The sequence below is a fragment of the Meyerozyma guilliermondii genome, genomic scaffold (assembly GCF_000149425.1).
Source record: "Meyerozyma guilliermondii ATCC 6260 scaffold_3 genomic scaffold, whole genome shotgun sequence".
Classification (NCBI taxonomy): Eukaryota; Fungi; Ascomycota; class Pichiomycetes; order Serinales; family Debaryomycetaceae; genus Meyerozyma; species Meyerozyma guilliermondii.
Genome location: NW_001809798.1, coordinates 383,515 through 405,613, shown reverse-complemented (window position 1 = coordinate 405,613; position 22,099 = coordinate 383,515). Strand labels below are relative to the sequence as shown.

The following is a 22,099-nucleotide window of genomic DNA, read 5'->3' as shown; positions in this document are numbered from 1 at the left end:
GAGCTGCAAATGTGAAATCTTGAATCGTAGTTGCCATGGGTGTTAACTCGCTTTGGGACATTGTGGGCCCTACGGCGAGGCCAGTTCGGCTAGAATCTCTATCAAGAAAGAAATTGGCAGTGGATGCATCTATCTGGATATATCAGTTCTTGAAAGCCGTTCGAGATAGTGATGGCAATTCTTTGCCCCAATCTCATATTGTTGGTTTCTTTCGACGGATATGCAAATTATTGTACTTTGGCATCTTGCCGGTGTTTGTGTTTGATGGAGGAGCACCGGCGTTGAAGCGCCAAACCATTTTGAAACGACGTGAAAGAAGACAGGGAAAGACTGAAAGTACCATTGAAACTGCTCGAAAATTACTTGCCATCCAAGTCCAGAAACTAGCAGAACGACTGAAAAAAAGACCCAGGCTCAATGGTGAGGCATCTGCTTCTGCATCTGAAGGTAAAACACCCCAATCAGTAAATACAGGTGATACTGTCTACTTGGACGATCTCCAAAATTTACACCCTAGTCACCAAAAGGAGACCCAAGAAACATCAAATAACCGCCCAGACATTAGCACAGAAAACAGCACAGAAAACCTCAAAGAAGGCACCAGGTTTCGAAAAAACGATGAGTTTCATCTCCCTCATCTCGATTCGTTTCGGTCAGAACGAGATGATGGCCGTTTGATGCCCGAAGAGGAGTTTTTAGGTGAAATTGGGCTCGACAGTAACTATGTTGATGGAGTAAATATCAATACTGTGGACCCCGCCTCGCCAGAGTTTGCAAAACTTCCCTTGCCGACCCAGTACATGATCTTGTCTCATTTGCGTTTGCGGTCTCGATTGAGAATGGGATTCAGCAAGGAGCAGCTTGAATCGCTCTTTCCTAATAGCATGGATTTTTCGAAGTTTCAAATTAGAGAGGTCCAGAAGCGAAATTTCTTCACTCAGCGCTTGATGGATGTAAGTGGAATGGGTGAAAATGGTAACGCAGAAAGACGTATTGCAGGCGATAAGGATAGAAAGTATGCGTTGACCAAAAACGAGAGCGGATGGGTGCTCAAATTGCAAGGAAAGGATCATGAAGGGACTATCTCCAAACCTATCGATCTAGATTTCGACTCACAACTTGCTGATGGAGATTCACGGGATTTGCATTTCGACCGAGCCACGGGCCAGTTCAAGCGTAGCCCCAAGCGCCCACAAAGATCCCAAATCATCGTAAACCCGCCGCAAGATTTTGATGACGATGATGACGATTTGGAACTAGAGGATGTTCCTATCGAAGGTGACGAAAACGATAATGTTCTGAAAGCCATCGTGGAGTCAATCTACAACCAATATACTGATGGTGAGCAGCAATCGTCAAAACTGGCTTATGAAAAAGATTTGAAGAGAGCTATCGAAGAATCGAAACAAGAATTGCAAGCATTAAGAACGCAAGAGCAAACCAGTACGGGTGGCATATTCAACTGGAACAATAATTTTGACGATGAAATGAAATCCGAGCCCTCGCAACAGGCCAAACGCCAAAAAGTGCAGCGAAAAGAGTCGAGTTCCTCTAAACCTTTTGATTTTTCGTTGGGTGATTCTTTTTTGCTAGGCAACAAGGATAAGAAAATTGAGACAACCAATGAGAAATCTGAGCCCAAGCAGGCAACTACACGGCCCCTTCCGGAGCCTGAAACCGAGTCGAAGAAGTTACCGGAGGTAGAAGAGGATGAAGTCGAAGAAATCGAATCACAAAAAAGTCCCATTAATCAGCGAAACGAGGTCCCGTTCTGGTTTAACGAGGAAGTCTCTGCCAAGAATAATCCATACATTGAGGGTCCGACTCAGGAGACCAGCTCTAGGAAACAAAAGGAGCTGGAAGATGTAGCGGCAGGTTTGATACCTTGGAACGAAGCAAAGGATATCATTGAAGAGGAAGTCGAAGATGAAGGTGGAGACGACCGTGAATCAGATGTTGAAATAGTCGATGAGGCAAGGAAAGTCACCGAAGATGAGGTCAAAGACGAAGGTGATTCAGATGTTGAAATAGTTAATGAGGGCGAGAATCTTCCTGAAGTGCCATCTGAAGTGGTAACAGAGACAAATGAGGCTAAGGAATCAAAAGTACTCACGGCCCAAGATGCTGAAGGTCAGGACAAAAGGAAGGCTCAATTGCTAGACTATGATTTTGAAGAGGACGACGAACAAAAGCTTCTCAAGCAAATGAGAGATGAGGATGCTGATCATGAAAGATTAAAATCGGACTTCCTCAAAGCTGCTGAAATCCCCATTACAGCTACCAGTATCAGCGACGAGCAAATGCTTCAAGAGCAATACAATAAAGCGAAGCGAGACTCTGATGAAGTTACGGAAACCATGATAAGAGATGTACAAGAGCTTCTCAAGCGATTCGGTATACCATATATCACGGCTCCAATGGAAGCAGAAGCTCAATGCGCGGAGCTCATGAAGCTAGGTTTAGTCGATGGGATCATCACGGACGACAGTGATTGCTTTCTTTTTGGGGGCCAAAAAGTTTACAAAAATATGTTTAATCAAAAGCAGTATGTGGAATGCTACTTTATCGATGAGATCAGCCATAAAGTGGGACTCGATCAGAAAAACTTAATTGAATTGGCTCTACTTCTTGGTAGTGACTATACAGAAGGTATCAAGGGGATTGGACCTGTTATGGCAGTGGAGATTTTAGCAGAATTTTCAAATTTGACAAACTTTAAGAATTGGCTCGACAAAAATAGCATTTCTGTTGTCGATGAGTCAGAATTGAGCCCATTGAAGAAAAGTCTACTCAACAGAGTGAAGAATGGAAAGCTCTTCTTACCCAATTCCTTCCCAGATACAGTTGTTTTTGATGCATATTTGAATCCCGAAGTCGACGACGATACTACTCCCTTCAGATGGGGAGTTCCAAACTTGGATCAAATCAGATCGTTTCTCATGTATAATGTTGGCTGGTCGCAGAGCCGAGTTGACGAAGTTATGGTTCCATTGATTCGCGATATGAACCGTAAAAAACAACACGGAACTCAATCTACTATAGGAGAGTTCTTCCCGCAAGAGGCTTTGCAGTCAAGCAAAGAACTCGCTATGGGCACGAGACTCAAAAAAGCAACCAAGAAGTTGAAGTCCAAAAGTAGTTAGTTGCAGCCGTCGGAAAGGCGATTACATAATCAGAATACAGTATTTCGAACATTTGAGTTCAATCTGCAGTGAGTCTTGCAAGAATGGCAGAATCGTTCAGCAAAATATCCAGCATGTTGGCTCGTGATCTCAATATTGAGCTCGAGTCATCAGCATCATCGAGGCTCACCGATATTCCCAGCGCCAAAAGACCACAAGAAATTGCTAAGCTCTTAAACTCCAGAAATGACAACGAAGTTTTACGCGGAATGAGGTGTGTAATTTCGCTTTCGTCACGGGGAGAAGACGTAGCGCCTTATTTTGCGGATGTGGTGAAGAATATCACCTCGTCGGTTGATAAAATCAATGTTTTGGTGATGTTCTACCTTTCTAGGTATGCAGATGTTGAACCTGAAACTGCTCTTTTGTCGATCAATTCGATCCAGAAATTATTGAGCCTGAAAAATATCCGCTTGCGATGTACTGCCATCAAGACTTTATCCAATATTCGCATCAATTCTGTGGTACCCATTCTTCTTCTCAGCATAAAAAAGGTAGTTTCGGACCCTTCTGCAGCAGTTCGACTGGCAGCGGCAGTAGCTATCGGTAATGCCATGGAGATAGAAGATATAGACAGGCCACAACTATTTGGATACTTGGCCAAGCTTCTCAGTGATGCTGAAACCAGCGTAGTTGAGACAGCCATAAAGACATACTACAAGGTGAGAACGCAAGTATCGAAAAGATGGGAACCAATTCATGGTAATTTCCGCCGGCTCTGCCGAATAGTTTCCGAAATGGATGAGTGGGGACAGGTGTTTTTGATTGACATTTTGACCGACTACTGTCGCAAGTTTCTTCCTAAACCCACATTATTGTTTCAAAATCAGGAAATAGAGCTTCCTGTTCATTATTCTGATATTCCAAATCAAGAGTATGAAGTGATTGCGGACAAGGATCTCGAGCTCTTCCTCACAGCATTAAAGCCATTAGTATACACCCGACATGAAGTTGTTATCATAGCTATCAGCAGAGCGTTATTAGCTTTAGCTCCTCCAAAGTACTTCACAGAGTACCAAGTCAACAAGGCATTGGTCAATCTCACCTCGGCCAATAAACTGAGACAACTGATAGATTTTGCGTTGATTACAATACGTATAATCATCGATGCTGACAAGCTGGTATTTCAGCCATACTATAAACGATTCTTCCTATTTTCAACTGATTCCACTTCAGTTGCCCAGCACAAGTTGGAAATACTTTCCAGCTTGATTAATGAAGACAACGCAAAGTTCATCATTGCGGAATTGAAGTACACATCTTTGAACTACAGACCCGAAATCGCATATCAAAGTATCAAAGCTTTAGGTCGCTGCTCACAACTCTCTCCTGAGTGGACAAGAGCAGTGCTCAAATGGGCTCTCCAGCAGTTGCACCATATGGATGTCTCGCTTACGAGTGAATTGCTTACGGTTATCAGATTTTTAATTCAACAAAAACAAGCCAAGGGGGAAGATCGGCTTGAGATAACCAAAGCTATTTACCATTTATCGCTCATATTGGACGAGGATATAGAATGGGACGATGACGCCAAGTCCACAGTTATATGGATTATTGGAGAGTTCACCGGAGCCACGGACAACATGATAGGTCCTGATGTTCTCCGTCGTCTACTCAAGACTTATAGCTCTGAATCGGCGCCGGTGAGGTATCAAATATTGGTTTTAGCCGCGAAAGTTTACTCTCAAAATCAGGATCACCAATCCTCAGATGAATATGCAAACCAAGTGATATTTCAAATGGTTCAACATGTTCTTCACTTGGCCAAATACGACGACTCATACGATACCCGTGACCGAGCACGAATGTTTAATGTGTTATTATCACCAGACAATAGCAACAAAGAACTAGCAGCTTTATTTTTCCAAGTTCCAAAGCCCATACCTAAAATGGGGAAGTCTACCGAGGCTAACTCAATTGATCCATATTTTGAGACTGATGCCTGGTCTGACCCCGAAAGACTTCCTGCTGCTTCAATTAGGGAAGAATTGCCCGTAGTTCAGCCAAAAGTACTGGCATTTTCAAATGCTACAGTTTCGCCTCCAGCGGGCAATTTTTCGGCAATTTCCTCGCAACAAAGTGCCTCTAGTAAAGTTGCATCCACGCAGAAAAGAACCTACAAGCTACAAAGTCTAGATGAATTTTTTGCCGAGGAATCCGAGAGTGACGAAAGCAGCGATAGTGGTAGCAGTGAAGAAAGCGACGATGAAGAGATCGAAGAAAGTGAAGAAAGCGAAGAAAGCGAAGCTGAGAGCAGCGAAGAAGCGAACACGAGCGACGACGAGTCTGACACTGGGCTTTTGAAAAATGAAGTATAGCTCGTATAAATGATTCCTTGGTTAAATGAAGGCTTTGTCTAATTTTGAATCTTTTGTAAATATGTGCGTTTTGCTGCAGGCACAACTTGCATGAAAGGCCGCATTATGCATTGAAATCACGCAGTAGATGCAGGAGAAGATTCATTTAGAAGCCCATTGAATATGGGTGTGCGGATGCAGGCGCAAGTAGTTCCTGTATAAGAAGTCTGCGCATGCTGCCAGTGGCGACCATTTAGTACGATTGTGCAGCTTTCATGCAGCCATGACATGCACGTTCGGGCAATCCTACGCATGCGTAACAGCTTTGCAAGCGATCATCAACTTGAATTGCTTGATTACAGGGTCCTGACAACCAGCCTCTCATATCTTACAGTCGGAGTTCACTTGAAAAAGATTTAACATTTAAGTTTGACTATACAGTTTTAGCGCGAACAATAGGTTGCAACGCTTAACGAACCTAACCGAAGAATAGATACGAACGCCAAGCAATCTCAGGTCTATCTTCCATTGGAGAATGTTGCGACGACCATGCTTGTGCGCGCAATAAACCGCCGCCGATTTACAATTTTTTGCAACATTTTCATGCACCTCACCACCTCGAGCGGCTTCAACACCTTCTGGGCCCTGAAAAATAACCAAAAAAGTACATTCGAGTTGACCAGTTCATGTTTTGGGTTATTATGTGGTGCTAATCGGTATTCAGAATGGTCGCTGCCTAATATTTGCAAAACTATTTAAACAGCCCTTCGGTGCTTGCTATTCAGAAAACCTCAATACACTCGCTTGATGAAGATTTCTGTTTTAGTTGCCCAGGCATTGGTTGCCTCACAGTTTGTTCCCGGCGTAGCTGCCACTTGGGGAAAAACCCCTGTTACTCAAAAGACCGAGGATTGTGACACTACTTCAACTTATCAACCTACACCAACTTACGAAACTACACCTTGTGACACTACTTCAACTTATCAAACTACTCCACCTTACCAAACTACACCTTGTGATACTACTTCTGGATCGTTCCCAACTACCACAAAGGTGTCAGTTCCAGAGAGTGATACTCCTGCAACATCGGAATCGACTTCCTCAAAGCCTGTGACTTCAAAATCTGAATCGTGTTCTACAGAGTCTGACTTTGTTCCTCCAAAGTCGGATACAACTCCTCCAAAGTTTTCTACCACTGATTGTACCACAACTACTTCAGAAAGCACTGCTGATACCAGTTCCACAGAGACGTTTCCCACCTTGTGTATTGAGTCAACGTCTACTTCAACCACTGTTGGAACTACCACAGGAAGCTCGAGTACTACTGTGGTTTCTTCCGTTGAGTCTTCCACAGAGACCTCTGTAGCAGATACCTCTTCCACAAGAACTTCTACGACTGAAACTCCAACACGGGAAACTTCTGCGGACTCTTCTACCGTCGAAACTTCAACACACGAAACTTCTTCTATCGAGACTTGCACTACAGAAACTTCTGTAGCAGAGTCTTCAACACATGGAACTTCTACTGTCGAAACTTCTAGCGTTGAAACTTCTATTCTCGGAAGTTCTAGTGTTGAAACTTCTACCGTTGAAAGTTCTACTATCGAAACTACTAGTGTTGAAAGTTCTACTGTCGAAACTTCTACTGTCGAAAGTTCTACTGTTGAAACTTCAACCGTTAAGAGTTCTACTGTCGAAACTTCCACTACGGAAACTTCCACTACAGAACACTCGACAGAATGTTCCTCGACTAGAACTTCTGTAGCAGAGACTTCCAAAGAAAGTTCTGCTTCTAGCACAAAACTTTCAGTTACTTCTGTTATCTCCACCGCAGAATCGTCCAGCTCAGTGGGTCCTCATTACTGGACAACTACAGAAACCTGTTCAACTTCTACAATTGTCACTGTAACTTCGTGCGAAGAACAATGCACTGAAGCTACATTGACTACTGGTGTTACTGTCGTCACTGAGTCTGAAATTGTGCACACCACTTACTGTCCATTGACTTTCACCACTGGAGTCACCGTGATTACCGAAGGTGAGACTTCTTACACCACTTACTGTCCAATCACACAAGGTAAGGAAGCCACTGTGGTACCATCTGGCATTCCCACCGTGGTTCCTGGAACCTATGAGTCCACCGTTGTTATCACCATCACATCGTGTGAGGGCAATAAGTGTGAGCCCGTGCCTGTCACTTCTGTGCAAAAGACTATTGTTACGGAGACCATTACGGGAGTTGCACCTGCTACAACACAAACTGCCACAGAAGGAGCTAAAGCTTCACCAATTGCAACTGAAGCTTCACCAATTCCGACTAAGGCTTACACACCAATTGAAGCTTCTGCCTCAATTCAGTTTGCTGCTCCAGTGCCAGCTCCTGCAAGCACACCTGTCGCTAGCAAAGCTTATCCAGCTACAGTAGCTGGACAAAGTACTGCAATTGAGTCCGGTGCTTCCTCTTCTCCAATCGAGACTGTTGCTGCACCATCAATCTCAGAGCAAACTGGTGCCGCTGGAAAAGCAGTGTTGTCTTCTGGAGCCTTCTTGGTTGGAGTGGCTGCGATGTTGCTCTAATTGACTTGAACCGCTTTCATTATTGGATACTTTTTTCGATACCCATAGCCACAGTGTTACTTTTTCCCAACTCGGTTTTTTTTTCTTATTCTCGGATTTACGAATATTCATTCAACAATTATATTTAGAACGGAATTCAATGACAACTTAGTGTGCCGTATGCATCAGAACCAAAGAACTCGTAGTTGGGAACGCTTGACCTCTATTGTGCACCCAATTGGGTAAGTGAGTGCAGGACTTTCTCTTTGTTTAGGACTTTCGTTGGGCGAAATACACACAGAAGGTGTATATGCAAGCTTTTCTACAAACAATACCATGTTTCCAATTCGTACTCACAAGTAATACGGTTGTATCGACTAATATTCTCATAATTTGCAGCCATTGATCTACACGTTAAACGAGACAATTAGCCAGAGAGGCTTACACTGCTGATTCCGAAAATACTCTACAAACCATTTTCATGCGCACAGTCTAATTACCCTGTAGTTATGCATGCCAAGCTGTGTACTGGAAGCACCGTCTATTGACGCAATTGCCCGGCAACCATCCTGCATCTATCCTCACCACGGAAATTGCACCCGCGCTCGTGCGTTAGTTTGTCATCGCCTACGAGTCCTGCACTTGTATCGGCATCGGCTTTTCGCCGTTGAGAGATCGGTGGTAGAAAATATTACTACATGCACATGCCCGCCATATTCCAACCAATTGACCTCGTACCACATGCGCGTCACTTTGCCCGTCTTTGGACTATCTCGAGCTATCGCGTGCTGCAGATTTACGGATGCCCGTAAATGCCTCATTGAAGGGCCGTGTCGTGCGGAAGTTTAACCGAATTGGAAAAGACCAGCCTGCATACAACTGGCCAAACAATGCTTTAGTGAATTGTTTTGAGTATAGACCATACTTCAACAAGAAGCCTGCATGGTAAAATGGTGCAGGTTTCCATTGTAACGGTAATTTTTCCCTTTATGGCTGAGGTTCTCGGGCTGCAGGACAATCGGTCGCGATGGTTGCAAAATGTACCAATTTTTTAGTACAATAAAGCATTTGCTCAATGTAGTAGAATTGATACTTTAACCATAGCAATAATAATAGCCAAATATGCGTCGAGGGCGGAAAGTGGGCGATTCCACGTTCGTAAGGTTGCAGAAAAAGTTATTGTCTTGTAATTGACTTGCATGAGAATAATGTAAATATTCCAAACTGTGATAAAATTATCATATTGGGATAAATTTGTTATGATCATCGAGACCAGGATCAAACTATAAATGACGGGTGGTTCTCCAGTGATTCTTCAGAAAGTACTCAAAGTCACTCGCTTTATTAATGTTTGGTTCTATTTCTAACGCTGCAGCAATTGCAGTCGCAGCTTCATCTTACTTTGCTGCTGCTCAGGCCCTCGGTCTCAACATCAGTGAGTACTTCGATTTCACATTGGGTCTCGGTCTTCCAAGCGCTTCTCCATGTTCTTCCAACTCATTGCTCCAAATTGGACTTCAAGAAAGCTTGGATCTTGGTATCAACTTGAAGAGAGAAGCTGGGCTTCTCCAACAGAGAGCTACCCAACAACCCCCCAAGGCAGTGTTCCAAGTTTCTGCCGTTGCACACGTTGAAGCAAACCTCTTTAAGGTTACCCTTGATTTTGAGACTGCTGCTTCTGCTCAACTTTTCCAAAGCTTCGCCAACTCCGCTAAAAGTGCCAAGGTTACTGGATTGGGTTCTGACTTGCAATCCGATGCTGTTGTTGTCGGTGCCGATGCTAGCACTGGAATTGACAACTTGTTTGCCTTCTCGGTGTCAGTTCTTATTGAGGCTTCCATCCACAACGGTTTGTTCTGTTTGCCAGATGGTTTAGCTATTGAGCTCGACCTTGACCTCGATGTCAACACCGATGTCGGTAAGTTGTGGCAAGAATACTTCCCACAAAACATCAAGTATGCTCTTGACCAAAACTTCCAGGATGCCAAACAATTCACTCCATCCAAGAGACAAGATTTGGAAAAGAGACTCGATATCAACCTTGATCTCGACCTCGACCTTGACATCGAACTTTTCCCCAAGTTGCAAGCCCCAAGCAACGTTTTGCCCAACTTCTGTTGGTCATTGGACTGTGTTTCCTCCGTGGCTTCTTCTGCTGAATCGTCCACTGCTCCACCTTCAAGCTCGGCCACTACCGTTCCAGCTGCATCTACTACCAACTCTGGTTCTTCAAGTGTGACTGGTGCTTCTTCCGGTGCTTCTTCTACCGGATCTGCTGCTTCTTCCACTGGTTCTGCTACTGGTGGCTCTGGTTCTTCCAACACTGCATCGAACACTGCATCCAACACTGACGGCTCGGGCTCTTCTACTAACACTGGTGCTTCCACCACTGACGGCTCTTCCGGTGCTAACACTGCTACTAACACTGGTGCTTGCAACACCAACACTGCTACTAACACCGGTGGTTCTGGTTCTAACACCAACACTGCTACCAACACTGGTGGATCTGGTTCTGACTCCAACACTGCTACTAACACTGATGGTTCCGGCTCGTCTGCTTCGAGCACTGCTACTGGTGGATCTGGTGATGGCTCTGGAAACGGTGGAAACGGTAACGGATCTGGTTCTGACAACGGTTCTGGTAACGGTTCTGGTTCTGGTTCTGACAACGGTTCTGGTAACGGTTCTGGTTCTGGTTCTGACAACGGTTCTGGTTCTGGTTCTGACAACGGTTCTGGTTCTGGTTCTGGCTCTGGTTCCGGCTCCGGCTCTGGTTCTGGTTCTGGTTCTGGATCTGGTTCTGACTCTGGTAAGGCTCATGCTAACTCAACTTCTTTGGCTGCAGTTGCTACTGAGACCGATATTGTCGGCACCACCATCGTCACCATCACTTCTTGTTCCGACAACAAGTGCACCAAGCAACCAGTTACTACTGGTGTGACCACCATCACCAAGGACGAAACCGTCTACACCACTTACTGCCCACTTCCATCTACTGAGGCTGCTCAAAGTTCTCCAGTTACCAAGGCCCCAGCTTCAACTGCACCAGCACCTGCCACTTCCAGTGCTGCTCCAGCACCTGCTCCATCCAGCGCTGCTCCAGCTACTGCCCCAACTAGTGCTGCCCCAGCTACTACTTCCCCATCCACTGCTGCCCCAACTACTACTTCCCCATCCACTGCTGCTCCAGCTGCTGCTTCTTCAACCACTCCAGCTACCGTGGTTCCAGCTACTCAAGCTCCATCCAGTTCTGTGACACCTCCTGCTGTCAGTGAGGTCTCTGTTGGAGCCGCCAACATTGCTCAAGGATCAGTGTTGTCCGTGATTGCTGCCTTCGCCCTCATTATGAACATTTGAGGCTACCATTTAAGACCTTTCTCCTCATATCTTTCTTTTCGATACCCTAACTCTCGGCTTATTTAGTATTTTAATTCGTTCAATGCCGTAACTCTAGGACAATAAATGTTCATACATTTTTTACTTAATGATCAGATTCTGTAGTACTTACTGGCTGTCTGGTATTCTTTTTGCGAGGCCAAAGAGATGGTAACTTCACCACTTGAAATCTCGGTTCGATACATCTTTCCACAAACCAGCTGCGGAGACGATGCTCTATCAAGGACGAAATTTTGGGAACATCCTGGAGCTTAGCTCGTGAGCCGATTAGTGACTTGACGTTGAACTCAAGTCTGTAGTCTGGTGAAAATGAAAAAAGGAGAGCCGTACCATTGGGTTCTTCACTATTATCATCTCGCGTAGATTGGGGCAGGTCCATTGCAACCCGAGGTTCGCTGAACTCTTCTTCATTAGTATTGATCAATGACACTGTTAAGCAACCGGAAAACCTCACAATTGAAACTGACAACAGAATGGGAAGAACTGCCGTCAATGGCCGCGGCTGGTTTAATATGAGTTTGGTTTGAATACCCATGGTCAACGTATCAGACAAGTCAACATCTATCTTTGCCTCTAGGCGACCATGGGAGTCTTTACTCGGGCGAATGCGGCAGTTGGAAAAGATAGGAAAGTCATCGCCAATATCTATTTCCGTCAATTGAATATCTCCCAAATAGTCTGGTAATTCCAGTTTTGATAAGAACTCTTTCAAAGAGTGGTAGATATTATCAGACTGGAGTGCCTCGTAACGAAACAGCGATATAGTTTGCGCTATAAGCACATTGAACCAGTCTAAAGATTCCGGTGCATGATTGTCAACGTCGTAATAGGTCTTTTCTAGTATGGTATCCACCTCATCAGAGCGTCCCTCGGAGCCAGCGTCGCCGTCGCCATTCTTTTTCCTCTTTACAAGTATATTGGAAACGTCTGTCTTGGAGGAAATGCCATTTCCAGAAGTCGAAGATGTGGTACTCGAGTCAGCAAATACGAAAAACTTGATAAAAATACCTAGCAAAATTATCACACTAAGTTGACCTATGATTAGCCCCTGGGTAAAGCTCTTGGTAGATCCAGTTCCCGCATAAGTTTCACGAAATTGAAGCTCTTGTTGTTTTCGAAACAATTCGTCTTGTTGCGTTTGAAGACGATCTTGAAGCTGTATTAAAGATGCGAGTTCATCGGGCCTGGTAATGTCACGGCTCATCTTCCAATGGCGGGAATATCTACAAAAATGGTTTGCCACTGGTAATAAATCAAATGATAAATTTAAGTATGGGTTTACATAAAAGTTCAAAACCTGCATGCGAAATTTGAGTGGGGGACAAATGGAGTAAAGTTAGGTCCTCTTTCGAGTTCGTTTGATTGGTCTTTTGGGACTGCTTTTTGGCTCCGATTGTACTTGCTTGAGTGGTTTATTATTGGCAGTTTCCTTGGAAGAGGTCGTGGACAAGTTATCAAGGGTCCTTTCTTCATCACGCTTCATCCAACCAGCGACATTTTTAAAGATCGACTTGTTCAAGTCCTTGTTGGCGTTTCCAATGTACTTGGCAGCAAACTCACTGAGTGGCGAGCCAGCGCGAGAGTGTGGTTGCGAATGGGAGTCTTCTGAATCGCTGGCAGCGGAGCCAGCTTCGAGTAACGATGCAGCATCGGCTCTTCTTCCTCTCATGTACTCTCTAACTTCAAAGTATAAGTCCCGGGAAACTGTGTTTAAGTTGGCTCTGTTCTTGGTCCAATAAGACCTGAAATCGCTGATATGCTTCTTGAATTCCAATTCGTTTTTCTTTAACCAACTAACATTGAGTTCCTTGCGAGTCGCACCTCGAGCAAAGTTTCTCGCCAAGTACTTGTCGTAATCACGAATGATCTTGGTGATAATATCAGACGTTGAAATACCCAGTGTCCTTTGAGTAGTAAGGAATTTTCCCTCTTCCTTAATAGGCTTGTATATATCGTCGCTGTCAGTAGATGCATAGGGCAAATCATCGTGAGCCACATAGTCGATTCTATGCTCTCTCAAAAACTGTGGAGTCACGCTCCATGGAGCATTGGGAACCACCTCATCGACCCACCTACAGTGCTTCAATGTCTCGAGTCTCTGTTGGTCGGTCAACACCGTTAATCCTTTGCGCTTGTGAGTCTCAATATCAGATGGAATTCCACACACCAATTCTACATTTGGAAATGCCTTTTTGGCTTGTTCCAATTGCTTCATATGACCCAAGTGGAACAAGTCGAAAACACCGTCGGCATAGATACGAATTGGTCTGTCTTTTGGAGGAAGATTGAACTTGAAACCACGGGGACGGAATTTTCTCAATTCTTGCGGAAGTTCAGCATCCAATTTTGCCTCTCTTTCTTCAAAATCTTTTTCTTCCTGGGTTTTTTCTCGCTTTTGTCTCTTGTGCGCTACATTGTCGTCGTCACTGGAATGGCCAGAATCGCCTGTGGACTCACCTGAACCATCCGACTCGTCGTTTCTACCACGTTTTCTTTGTCGAAATAACGACGTCAATTTTGGTGCAATTGATTCCACAGAAATGGTTCTTGAAATCGTGGTGCCATCCTTGTTGTCATGGTCGCCCTCGGCAGTCCGGGCTGGATCAGGCATTATACAAAAGTTTCAGAGCCGCAGAGGGAAAATGCGGGTGGAATCAAAATGGAGCAACGATAGAAAACCACAAACTGACGAGGGAACCGGGCGCAACATGCAGGACAGTGGTTTGGCATGTGTAAACTGTCAGAACCCATTGGGGGCTATAATGGCAAAAAAATCCACAGAGCTCTTTATAACAGCTCAAAAACTTTGAAAATGAAACTGGAGACCATATGACGAAGCTGGGGCCATTTTGGGCTACTGGTTACCGCCAAGCAGCCAAGGATTGTATGCAGTCTCCAAGTAATTCGCAACTTCGAATCGGTTGAGATTCAACAATTATGGCTAACGTATCGGATTTGAAATATATAACCGTAGCTACTCTTCGAGAGTGGCTCAAAAAAGGCAAGAGTGCATCCAATGATAAGTTTGCCATTGTAGATGTGCGTGACTCCGACTATGCTGGTGGCCACATAAAAGGTTGCTTACACTTTCCATCGGGTAATTTTTACAATTCTTTATCCGAACTTAAGGACACTTTGGTTCAGCGCAATGCTCGCGACGTGGTAATCCACTGTGCAATGTCCCAGTCCCGTGCGCCAAAGGCGGCGCTTACCTTTATGAAAGAAACTGCGGGTCTCGAACACCCGTTCCGCGTCTGGGTGCTCAAAGGGGGTTTTACAAAATGGGTGATGGAGTACGGTGAGGACTCAGAAGTCACCGAGGACTATGACAGAAGATTCTGGGATGACGACTACTGAAAAAGAGGCGCAAAACGGCATTGCAAGCTGCGCCGATTAGATCTCGTTGACGTGCGGCAGAATGCAGATTCCGCAGCCAGCGTACTGCAGGTAATTCGTGGCTCTGCCTCCACCCCAATGTCTAGGGCCATGAGGATGGAGGCAGTATTTGATCTGTTGAGTTCTAGAAACCTTGGTATTTTGTCGCAATTGCAGCCAAGAACAATCTGGGCTCAATTCGGACTTAAATCGGACAAGAATTGCTAAATTGTATTTGGCGTCCTGGCACTGCCCGCGCGCCATTTCGCGTTTGCAAAGGCTGCAAATCTGTATCCTACTTAAAGGTCTTGAGCCCAATTCGAAAGATAATGCTTTGGCACACAATACTTGTTTCATTGACGGCGGTAACTTTGGCACAAGCCGCTTCCGCTACAACTTCTGCAACTTCTTCTGCTTGCAATCCCCTCTCATCTTCGTGTTCGGCGGATACCGCGTTGGCTACCGATATAAGCGTGGATTTTACTTCGTCGCTGGATTATTTCAACGAGGAATCTACAGAGTCCGGTATATCATACGGAGATGATGGGTTGACCATGACTCTTGCAAAGCGCTTTGACAATCCAGCTATCAAGTCCACGTTTTATATCATGTTTGGAAGAATTGAGTGCCTGTTGAAAGCTGCTAAGGGCCAAGGAATAGTTTCTTCTTTCTACTTGCAGTCAGATGATTTAGACGAAATTGATCTTGAATGGTTGGGTGGTGACGATACTCAATTCCAGTCCAACTTTTTCTCCAAGGGAAACACCACTACCTACGATCGCGGCGAGTATCACAATGTAAACTCCGCTCCGCAAGACGACTTCCACAACTATACCATAGTTTGGACCGAAGAAGAGTTGGTGTGGTACTTTGATGGAACCCCCGTTCGCACACTTAAAAATACTACCTCTTCGGGTTATCCTCAAACTCCAATGTACATCAAGGCAGGAATTTGGGCCGGAGGAGATCCGTCCAACGAAGCAGGAACCATCGAATGGGCTGGAGGAGAAACGGATTACAGCGATGCTCCTTTCAAAATGTACATTAAAGATCTTAGTGTTAGCGATTATTCGACTGGCAAGGAGTACTCCTATGGTGATAAATCTGGAAAATGGACTTCAATTGAGGCAAAGGATGGAGAAGTGAATGGAAGAAAAGGAAAGGCCGCAGTAGCCGATAGTAACGAATCTAATTCTTCAAGTTCGACGGTAACTACTTCAGCTTCAGCTTCTGGTACATCTGATTCAGGCACTGCAGCTAAAAGTACTTCTGCGTCGACTCTTTCTGAAACCACTGGGAGCACCCAAGTTGGAAGTGATGGGTCGTCTACATCGACTACACTTTCCACTTCCTCAACATCGACTACATCTTCCACTTCCTCTTCGGCGGCTCCGTCAGTTGCAACATCGGCAAATAGCGGCGCAATCAACGGTCATAGCGCTGTTATGTATTTCGTTTTAGCGTGCTTTTTCGCAGCATATTGAATAATAGAATACATCTAAATGAATATGTCTAGATTAAACTAGGGCCATTATAAGCCAGGTATGTAGGTTGCTGCTGAATTGGCTGCGCACCCGTACCCTGATAACCAAATTGACTTTGTGGCTGATTTGGCAGGAACTGGTTATATCCAGTTGAGTTTTGATGGAGGCTAGCTTGTGCATTGTTCCAGTATGCGGTTTTAATGGCCTGCCGTTGCGTTTCAGGGAACACAGGAATCGTTGGCAAGTTCTCTAGACCACCAGCTGTGGGCTGGTGCTGAATTGGTTGCACCTTTGGAGTTGATGCCTGGTCAAAAAGCTTTGACGTGGTCTCGGATACAGCAAACGGATTTGAACCAGTGTAGGTTCTTTGTGGTGCGATACCAACCCCTCCATTGGAGAGAGCAGTAGTAGTACTTCCCGTTGCAAATCTGGTATTGGCAAATGGATTCCCAGTGTTTGCAGGCTGCATAGATTGTCTATTTGCATAGGCAAATGGATTAGTGTCCGATCTAGTAAGCGACGGCTGAGTATTTTGTTGTTGCAAAGGTTGAAACTGCTGAAACTGCTGGGTCTGTTGTTGCGGTAATTGCTGGAATGGCTGTTGCTGAAATGGTTGTTGCTGGAATTGTTGGGTTTGCTGTTGCTGTAATTGCTGTTGCTGAATCTGCTGTTGAGTCTGCTGCTGTTGCAATTGCTGCTGTTGCATTTGGAGAAGTTGCTGTTGTTGCATTTGTTGTTGTTGAAGCTGCAGTTGATCCTGGTTCTGCAAGAAAGGATTACCGGTATTTTGTTGAACCTGTGGCCCATATCCTCCGAAACCGACTCCAGTGCTAGCTGGAACGATGGCCGAGTTCTGTTGAGACCATGATTGCGGAGTTTGATTGGTTTGGTTAATTTCACTCCAAGGGTTGAAAGTTGATTGCTGTACAACAATGCTATTGACACGCTGGTGTTCGCTGTCTTTCTGGTTCTCAAGAAGCGTTTTCTGAGGAGCAGATGTGTTCCCACTCTTTGTGTTCGACTTGAGATCTTTTTCAGCGAGAAATTGCCTTCTATTCGCTTCAAAGTTGGGATCATCGAGATATTCCTCCAAAGAAGACGTCAATGCGGTGGGGGCATGCTTTATAGTAGGAACATGCAACTTTGTAGCATACTCGAGATGCTTGGCCACCCGCAAGTAGTCTATGACGTATTTTGTTTGGTCGACAAACTTTTTATAAATTTTGAGGGCTGTTTCGGCATCAACTCGAGACATCTCGAAGTAGTGTTCCAACAAGTTGATGACTCCCTCATTGAGCTCCTGGAAAAGCGCCAAGAGGTCGTTGACCAAGAGCCTGAATGCCGTCAACAACATGTCATTGTTGATTTCATTTTCCATGAAACTATTCTTGAGGAGAGCGTCAATTTGCTTTTGAACACTTTCGGTTTCCCGAAGCAACCCCTTTTCCACCAGAAGAGATCGCAACCGGCCCCCAGATTGACTGGTGCTATTATTTGATCTCTCATCCCGAACGTAATCTATGCCGGTCAAGTCAAATTGCTTGACCCGAACTTGAAGGTATTTGGCGTACTTGACGATATATTTGACGTCACTATTGTGGCTGGAGTTTCGAAAGATGTTGGACAGCGATAAATTGAGCATATGTGGAGCTTTGCGACTCAAATACTCCAACACAACGTCCCGGTCTCCCTCCCGGATCATGATATGAATCACCAATAACAGCTTATAAACCACACTCCAAGCATTATCTTGGAGCCGAACTTGTAACGTTCTCATAATCGTAGAAAAGTTCTCGGCTCCTGTCCGATAATCCATCAGAGTGGCCATTAAAATCGGCTCGATATATTTAGGTTTTGGCGCAGCCACCTTGACTTTTGTCGCTCCTTTGACTATTTTCTCGTAGGTTGTCATTGGCAATTGTGGTAGTAGAGGAGTGTTTTACAATGTACACAAGGAGTGTTGACAGACACAAGGGGGTTTTGGGTTTGGATCGAGGTGATAAAAAACCAATCGCTGTTATTACGAAGGCTTAAACCTGATTCCTGCGTACAACCAACAACTTCCATACATTCCGTTGGTACTCTACTATATACAGGAAGACAGATGCCACCGGCATCATCTGCTGAATCACAGTCACTCTGCCTTCTGCCTTATGCTTCTCCCTTACTTCTCTAATTCTCTTTTCCTCTTCTCTTCAACATTTTCTCTTCTCATTACATTCTCCCCTCCATGCCTACTTCTTAATTCCGCCGCGCTTCTCGAGAATATCTTTGGCCTCATTCACTTTGGTGGCCAAGTACGACGATCCTCCCTTATCAGGGTGATTTGCCATCATGAGCTTCCGGTGTTGTTCCTTTAATTTTGTTCTGGTGAGGGTAGTTTCTTTCAAGTTGAGAATTTGCAATGCTTCTTTCGGCGTCATCTTTGATTGAAAACTGCCCTTGATGAACGCTTTTCCGTTGATACCGGGTTGTTTGGACTTGACAAATCCAGCAGCAAAGTATGCTACTCCAAAGAGCCCTATACCTGTCATCCATGGATGATTTCCCATCCAGTCACAGCCCTTGTCAAAGTACCATTCTACCGAGCCTTCAGCAGCTTGTTTACGTTGAAGTTGACCTGTGTATGCGGGCTGCTGTTGTTGAGCAGCGGCAGCAGAACCGGATTCGCCAGGGATAGGTAACGTTGGAACCTCCATTATTGGTGGATGTGAAGTAGATTTTCCACAAAAGGCGGTGACCGATGCAGGCAGGACGGCGAGCGCGAGCGCACCAGTACACCAGGCATCACCAGTGGGAACATTTTTCCCGCGATGAGATAAAAGTTTGTGGAGACAGCATGAGGGTCTACACATGTCATTTTTGCTCGTCACCGGTTTATCCGTTGCACGGGATCATGTTTGTGAGAAACGATGCCAAGGAGTTTCGCTTTTGCCGGTCAAAGTGCCACCGCGCTTTCAAACAGCGTCGTAATCCTCGTAAATTGAGATGGACCAAAGCGTTCAGAAAAGCTGCCGGTAAAGAATTGGTGGTGGATTCGACGTTGACGTTTGCATCGAGAAGAAATGTGCCTGTCAGATACAATAGGGATTTGGTGGCCACCACGCTCAAGGCCATGGCTCGTGTTGAGGAGATCAGACAAAAGAGAGAGCGGGCATTCTATAAGAACAGAATGCGTGGAAACAAGGATAAACAACTTGCCAACGATAAGAAGTTGGTGGAGGCCAACCCTGAGTTGTTGAGAATGCGTGAAGTCGAGTTGAGACGCAAGGCCGAGCGGGCTGAGGCCAAGGCTGCTGAGGCTAGCGACATGGAGATGGACTCTGAGATGGAGTCAGAATCAGAAGCTGAGTCGGAGGCAGAGTCGGAGTCCGAAGCCGAGGCCGTCAAGCAAAAGGTGGTCTTGAAAAACAAGAAAAAGGCCAAGCGGGCCGTTGCATAGTTTCATGGTGGTTAATGTATAGTACAATCAATAGTTTCGAACAGTGCAAAGTAAAAAAAATCAATTAGGATTTCACGCGGTTCAACGCCGGCCAGAAGGGCTTTTGCTCGTAGCTAGAAGGCGGAGAGTCTTCTTTTGGCGCGTCAGAATCTGGTTGTGGATACTCCTTGAGGTGACGCTGAGCGTTCATCATCAACTCAACGGTTTTGATATGGATCTCAGAATGTATCCTTGTAGTTTGTGTGCGCTTTGGCAGCGCGTCCTCAAAGCTTTGACATCTATAATGGCCTCGTTTTCGACTTGTGTTCATGACGGGTTTGCGAGCAAGTTGTAGTTTTCAAAAACCGCGCTCGCGATTTTTCAACTTAGACATGGCTAAAACCACCCCAAAACGGCATATCAGACATAGTCCCAATACGGGTTTGGTGCTGAAGGTGCAGCAGGAAACTGAGTTTTTGGTGAAATCTTCTACACCATTTATAGCTGCTGTCAAACGAATAAGCAAGAAACTTGAGAAATTCGATAAATCTAATGTGTCCCACAAAAAGTATCAGCGAGGTGAATATCTTAAAGTCAAGTATATTTGCGTCAAGGGAATGGGAAGAGCCATCGAAAAGACCATATCTATAGGCTTGATGTTCAAAAATGACATGAATTACCACGTAGAGATAACTACTGGAGGCACTCTGGTGCTCGATGAGTTCCGACCACAAGACTCTGACGAAGAAAACGACGACGAGATAACTTTTCAGAAACGAATGGTGAGTTACGTGGAAGTACGCATCTTTCTTAAACGGGCATGATAACATTAAATATACACAACTACAGCAATTTTTGAAGACATCGTTGCTTGATGTGGCCGAGTTCTACCACATGACGTTCCACCTTGGCACTTTTCTTGGTTTTTCTTCCCAATGCTTCAAAATCCCGTTGAAGCTGTTCCGTGTCGTCGTCTTCTACGCCAAAAAGCTGGTATGCTTGTGTCACCAACTCCAAACATCGATGGTAGTCTCTTTCAAAATATGCACGTTCACAAGCATTTAGCATCTGAACTCGGTCTATTTTGCGCTGAGGATCGAGCAGTTTGATTGTATCGTCTTGCAAAAGCCATCCTTCTTCATTAATCTGGGGTCCAGCATTTACGAACTGATTTTTTTGTGCAGAAAACTCCTTTTCAGTTTGCGGTTTTCTCTGCTTTCTTTTCGAGGCTTTGTTGCCTCCAGCAGTGCTACCGTTGTCTGCCATGCTTAAGTGGAAATTACTGAGAGTGTGTGGTGTTGGATCTGCACTCCTAATGTGTCAAGCAAACGGCTCATCGCATCGGCGCGAATGCGAATTTCACCGAGATAACCGAGGAAAGAGTCATAACATAACGACACACAATTTCTTGTTACGACAAACAATTTCTTGCACCAATTACCCACTATGAGCCCGATAAAGATCACGAAAGATAACGCTAAGGCTATATTTGAACAATACAACCACATTCTTTTCGACTGTGATGGTGTTCTTTGGCTCGGTCCAGACGCCATTCCAAATGTCCAACAAGCTGTTTCTGCCCTTGAAAAGCAAGGTAAAACGTTCGCTTTTGTTAGTAACAACTCGTCTGCGTCCCGAAACACATACCACGAAAAGTTCAAGAGATTGGGATACAAGGGCCTTCAAAAATCGCAGTACTTTCCTACTTGTTATTCTGCTGCAACTTGCATCAAAGAGAAGCTTCAAATTCCAATTGGCAGCAAAGTGTGGGTTTTAGGAGACCATGGAATCGAACAGGAGCTCGAGGAGGCTGGATATGTTCCGTTGGGAGGAACTGACCCTGGACTCGATACACCATTCGATCCTGACCATGAACTTTTGATAGTAGACAAAGACGTCAAGGCGGTGGTGATAGGGTCTACAAAATCGTTCAATTACATGAGGATTGCCCTGACACTCCAATACTTGCTTGCAGACAACAAATCCATCCCATTTATTGGCACGAATATCGACAGAACTTATCCTGGACCAAAAGGGCTCGTATTGCCTGCTGGTGGAAGTGTGGTTGAGTACATGGCTTATACTGCTGACAGAAGGTTTATCGATGTGGGAAAGCCATCGCAAGTTCTTCTTGACGCTATTATTGATCATTGCAAATTTGACAGATCCAAGACTCTCATGGTTGGAGACACTCTATACACCGACATTAAATTTGGAAACGATGGAAACCTTGGAGGCGGAGCAGGCTCTTCCTTGCTAGTACTGATCTAGATTGATAGAAGGATCTAGATTGAATCTTAGACCAAGGATACTAGAATACAATACATGGTTGCATCGCTTTTCTCCTGCAGACAACACAACGAATAGCCGTATTTACTTTCCTTGGTC

General features: G+C 44.9%; 14 protein-coding genes across 14 annotated transcripts; 9 read left to right on the top strand and 5 right to left on the bottom strand. All coding sequences in view use genetic code 12, as the record gives it.

The window, feature by feature from the left end:
- Positions 1-35: 35 nt before the first annotated feature.
- On the top strand, positions 36-3,143 carry RAD2 (ssDNA endodeoxyribonuclease; the record flags this gene model as incomplete). Its single annotated transcript, XM_001484744.1, has 1 exon — positions 36-3,143. The coding sequence occupies one exon, from the start codon at positions 36-38 to the stop codon at positions 3,141-3,143; it is 3,108 nt and encodes a 1,035-aa protein (XP_001484794.2).
- An 83-nt stretch (positions 3,144-3,226) lies between these two features.
- PGUG_02522 (uncharacterized protein) lies at positions 3,227-5,500 on the top strand (the record flags this gene model as incomplete). The annotated part of the gene is made up of 1 exon (XM_001484743.1): positions 3,227-5,500. One exon carries the CDS (start codon positions 3,227-3,229, stop codon positions 5,498-5,500), a length of 2,274 nt encoding a protein of 757 aa, XP_001484793.2.
- Positions 5,501-6,286: 786 nt separating this feature from the next.
- Positions 6,287-8,056, top strand: PGUG_02521 (uncharacterized protein; the record flags this gene model as incomplete). The annotated part of the gene is made up of 1 exon (XM_001484742.1): positions 6,287-8,056. The coding sequence occupies one exon, from the start codon at positions 6,287-6,289 to the stop codon at positions 8,054-8,056; it is 1,770 nt and encodes a 589-aa protein (XP_001484792.1).
- Positions 8,057-9,382: 1,326 nt separating this feature from the next.
- PGUG_02520 (uncharacterized protein) lies at positions 9,383-11,392 on the top strand (the record flags this gene model as incomplete). The annotated part of the gene is made up of 1 exon (XM_001484741.1): positions 9,383-11,392. The coding sequence occupies one exon, from the start codon at positions 9,383-9,385 to the stop codon at positions 11,390-11,392; it is 2,010 nt and encodes a 669-aa protein (XP_001484791.1).
- A 124-nt stretch (positions 11,393-11,516) lies between these two features.
- PGUG_02519 (ERMES complex subunit) lies at positions 11,517-12,734 on the bottom strand (the record flags this gene model as incomplete). Its single annotated transcript, XM_001484740.1, has 1 exon — positions 11,517-12,734. One exon carries the CDS (start codon positions 12,732-12,734, stop codon positions 11,517-11,519), a length of 1,218 nt encoding a protein of 405 aa, XP_001484790.2.
- A 33-nt stretch (positions 12,735-12,767) lies between these two features.
- Positions 12,768-14,042, bottom strand: PCT1 (choline-phosphate cytidylyltransferase; the record flags this gene model as incomplete). Its single annotated transcript, XM_001484739.1, has 1 exon — positions 12,768-14,042. One exon carries the CDS (start codon positions 14,040-14,042, stop codon positions 12,768-12,770), a length of 1,275 nt encoding a protein of 424 aa, XP_001484789.2.
- A 326-nt stretch (positions 14,043-14,368) lies between these two features.
- PGUG_02517 (phosphatase) lies at positions 14,369-14,788 on the top strand (the record flags this gene model as incomplete). The annotated part of the gene is made up of 1 exon (XM_001484738.1): positions 14,369-14,788. The coding sequence occupies one exon, from the start codon at positions 14,369-14,371 to the stop codon at positions 14,786-14,788; it is 420 nt and encodes a 139-aa protein (XP_001484788.1).
- A 347-nt stretch (positions 14,789-15,135) lies between these two features.
- Positions 15,136-16,290, top strand: PGUG_02516 (glycoside hydrolase family 16 protein; the record flags this gene model as incomplete). The annotated part of the gene is made up of 1 exon (XM_001484737.1): positions 15,136-16,290. One exon carries the CDS (start codon positions 15,136-15,138, stop codon positions 16,288-16,290), a length of 1,155 nt encoding a protein of 384 aa, XP_001484787.2.
- A 28-nt stretch (positions 16,291-16,318) lies between these two features.
- Positions 16,319-18,202, bottom strand: PGUG_02515 (uncharacterized protein; the record flags this gene model as incomplete). Its single annotated transcript, XM_001484736.1, has 1 exon — positions 16,319-18,202. The coding sequence occupies one exon, from the start codon at positions 18,200-18,202 to the stop codon at positions 16,319-16,321; it is 1,884 nt and encodes a 627-aa protein (XP_001484786.2).
- Positions 18,203-18,524: 322 nt separating this feature from the next.
- PAM18 (Pam18p) lies at positions 18,525-19,145 on the bottom strand (the record flags this gene model as incomplete). Its single annotated transcript, XM_001484734.1, has 1 exon — positions 18,525-19,145. The coding sequence occupies one exon, from the start codon at positions 19,143-19,145 to the stop codon at positions 18,525-18,527; it is 621 nt and encodes a 206-aa protein (XP_001484784.2).
- On the top strand, positions 19,034-19,732 carry RLP24 (ATPase-activating ribosome biosynthesis protein; the record flags this gene model as incomplete). The annotated part of the gene is made up of 1 exon (XM_001484735.1): positions 19,034-19,732. The coding sequence occupies one exon, from the start codon at positions 19,034-19,036 to the stop codon at positions 19,730-19,732; it is 699 nt and encodes a 232-aa protein (XP_001484785.1).
- Positions 19,733-20,040: 308 nt separating this feature from the next.
- On the top strand, positions 20,041-20,535 carry PGUG_02512 (ribonuclease P/MRP protein subunit; the record flags this gene model as incomplete). Its single annotated transcript, XM_001484733.1, has 1 exon — positions 20,041-20,535. The coding sequence occupies one exon, from the start codon at positions 20,041-20,043 to the stop codon at positions 20,533-20,535; it is 495 nt and encodes a 164-aa protein (XP_001484783.2).
- A 19-nt stretch (positions 20,536-20,554) lies between these two features.
- Positions 20,555-20,977, bottom strand: PGUG_02511 (uncharacterized protein; the record flags this gene model as incomplete). Its single annotated transcript, XM_001484732.1, has 1 exon — positions 20,555-20,977. One exon carries the CDS (start codon positions 20,975-20,977, stop codon positions 20,555-20,557), a length of 423 nt encoding a protein of 140 aa, XP_001484782.2.
- Positions 20,978-21,157: 180 nt separating this feature from the next.
- PGUG_02510 (uncharacterized protein) lies at positions 21,158-21,982 on the top strand (the record flags this gene model as incomplete). The annotated part of the gene is made up of 1 exon (XM_001484731.1): positions 21,158-21,982. One exon carries the CDS (start codon positions 21,158-21,160, stop codon positions 21,980-21,982), a length of 825 nt encoding a protein of 274 aa, XP_001484781.2.
- Between the last annotated feature and the right edge of the window lie 117 nt (positions 21,983-22,099).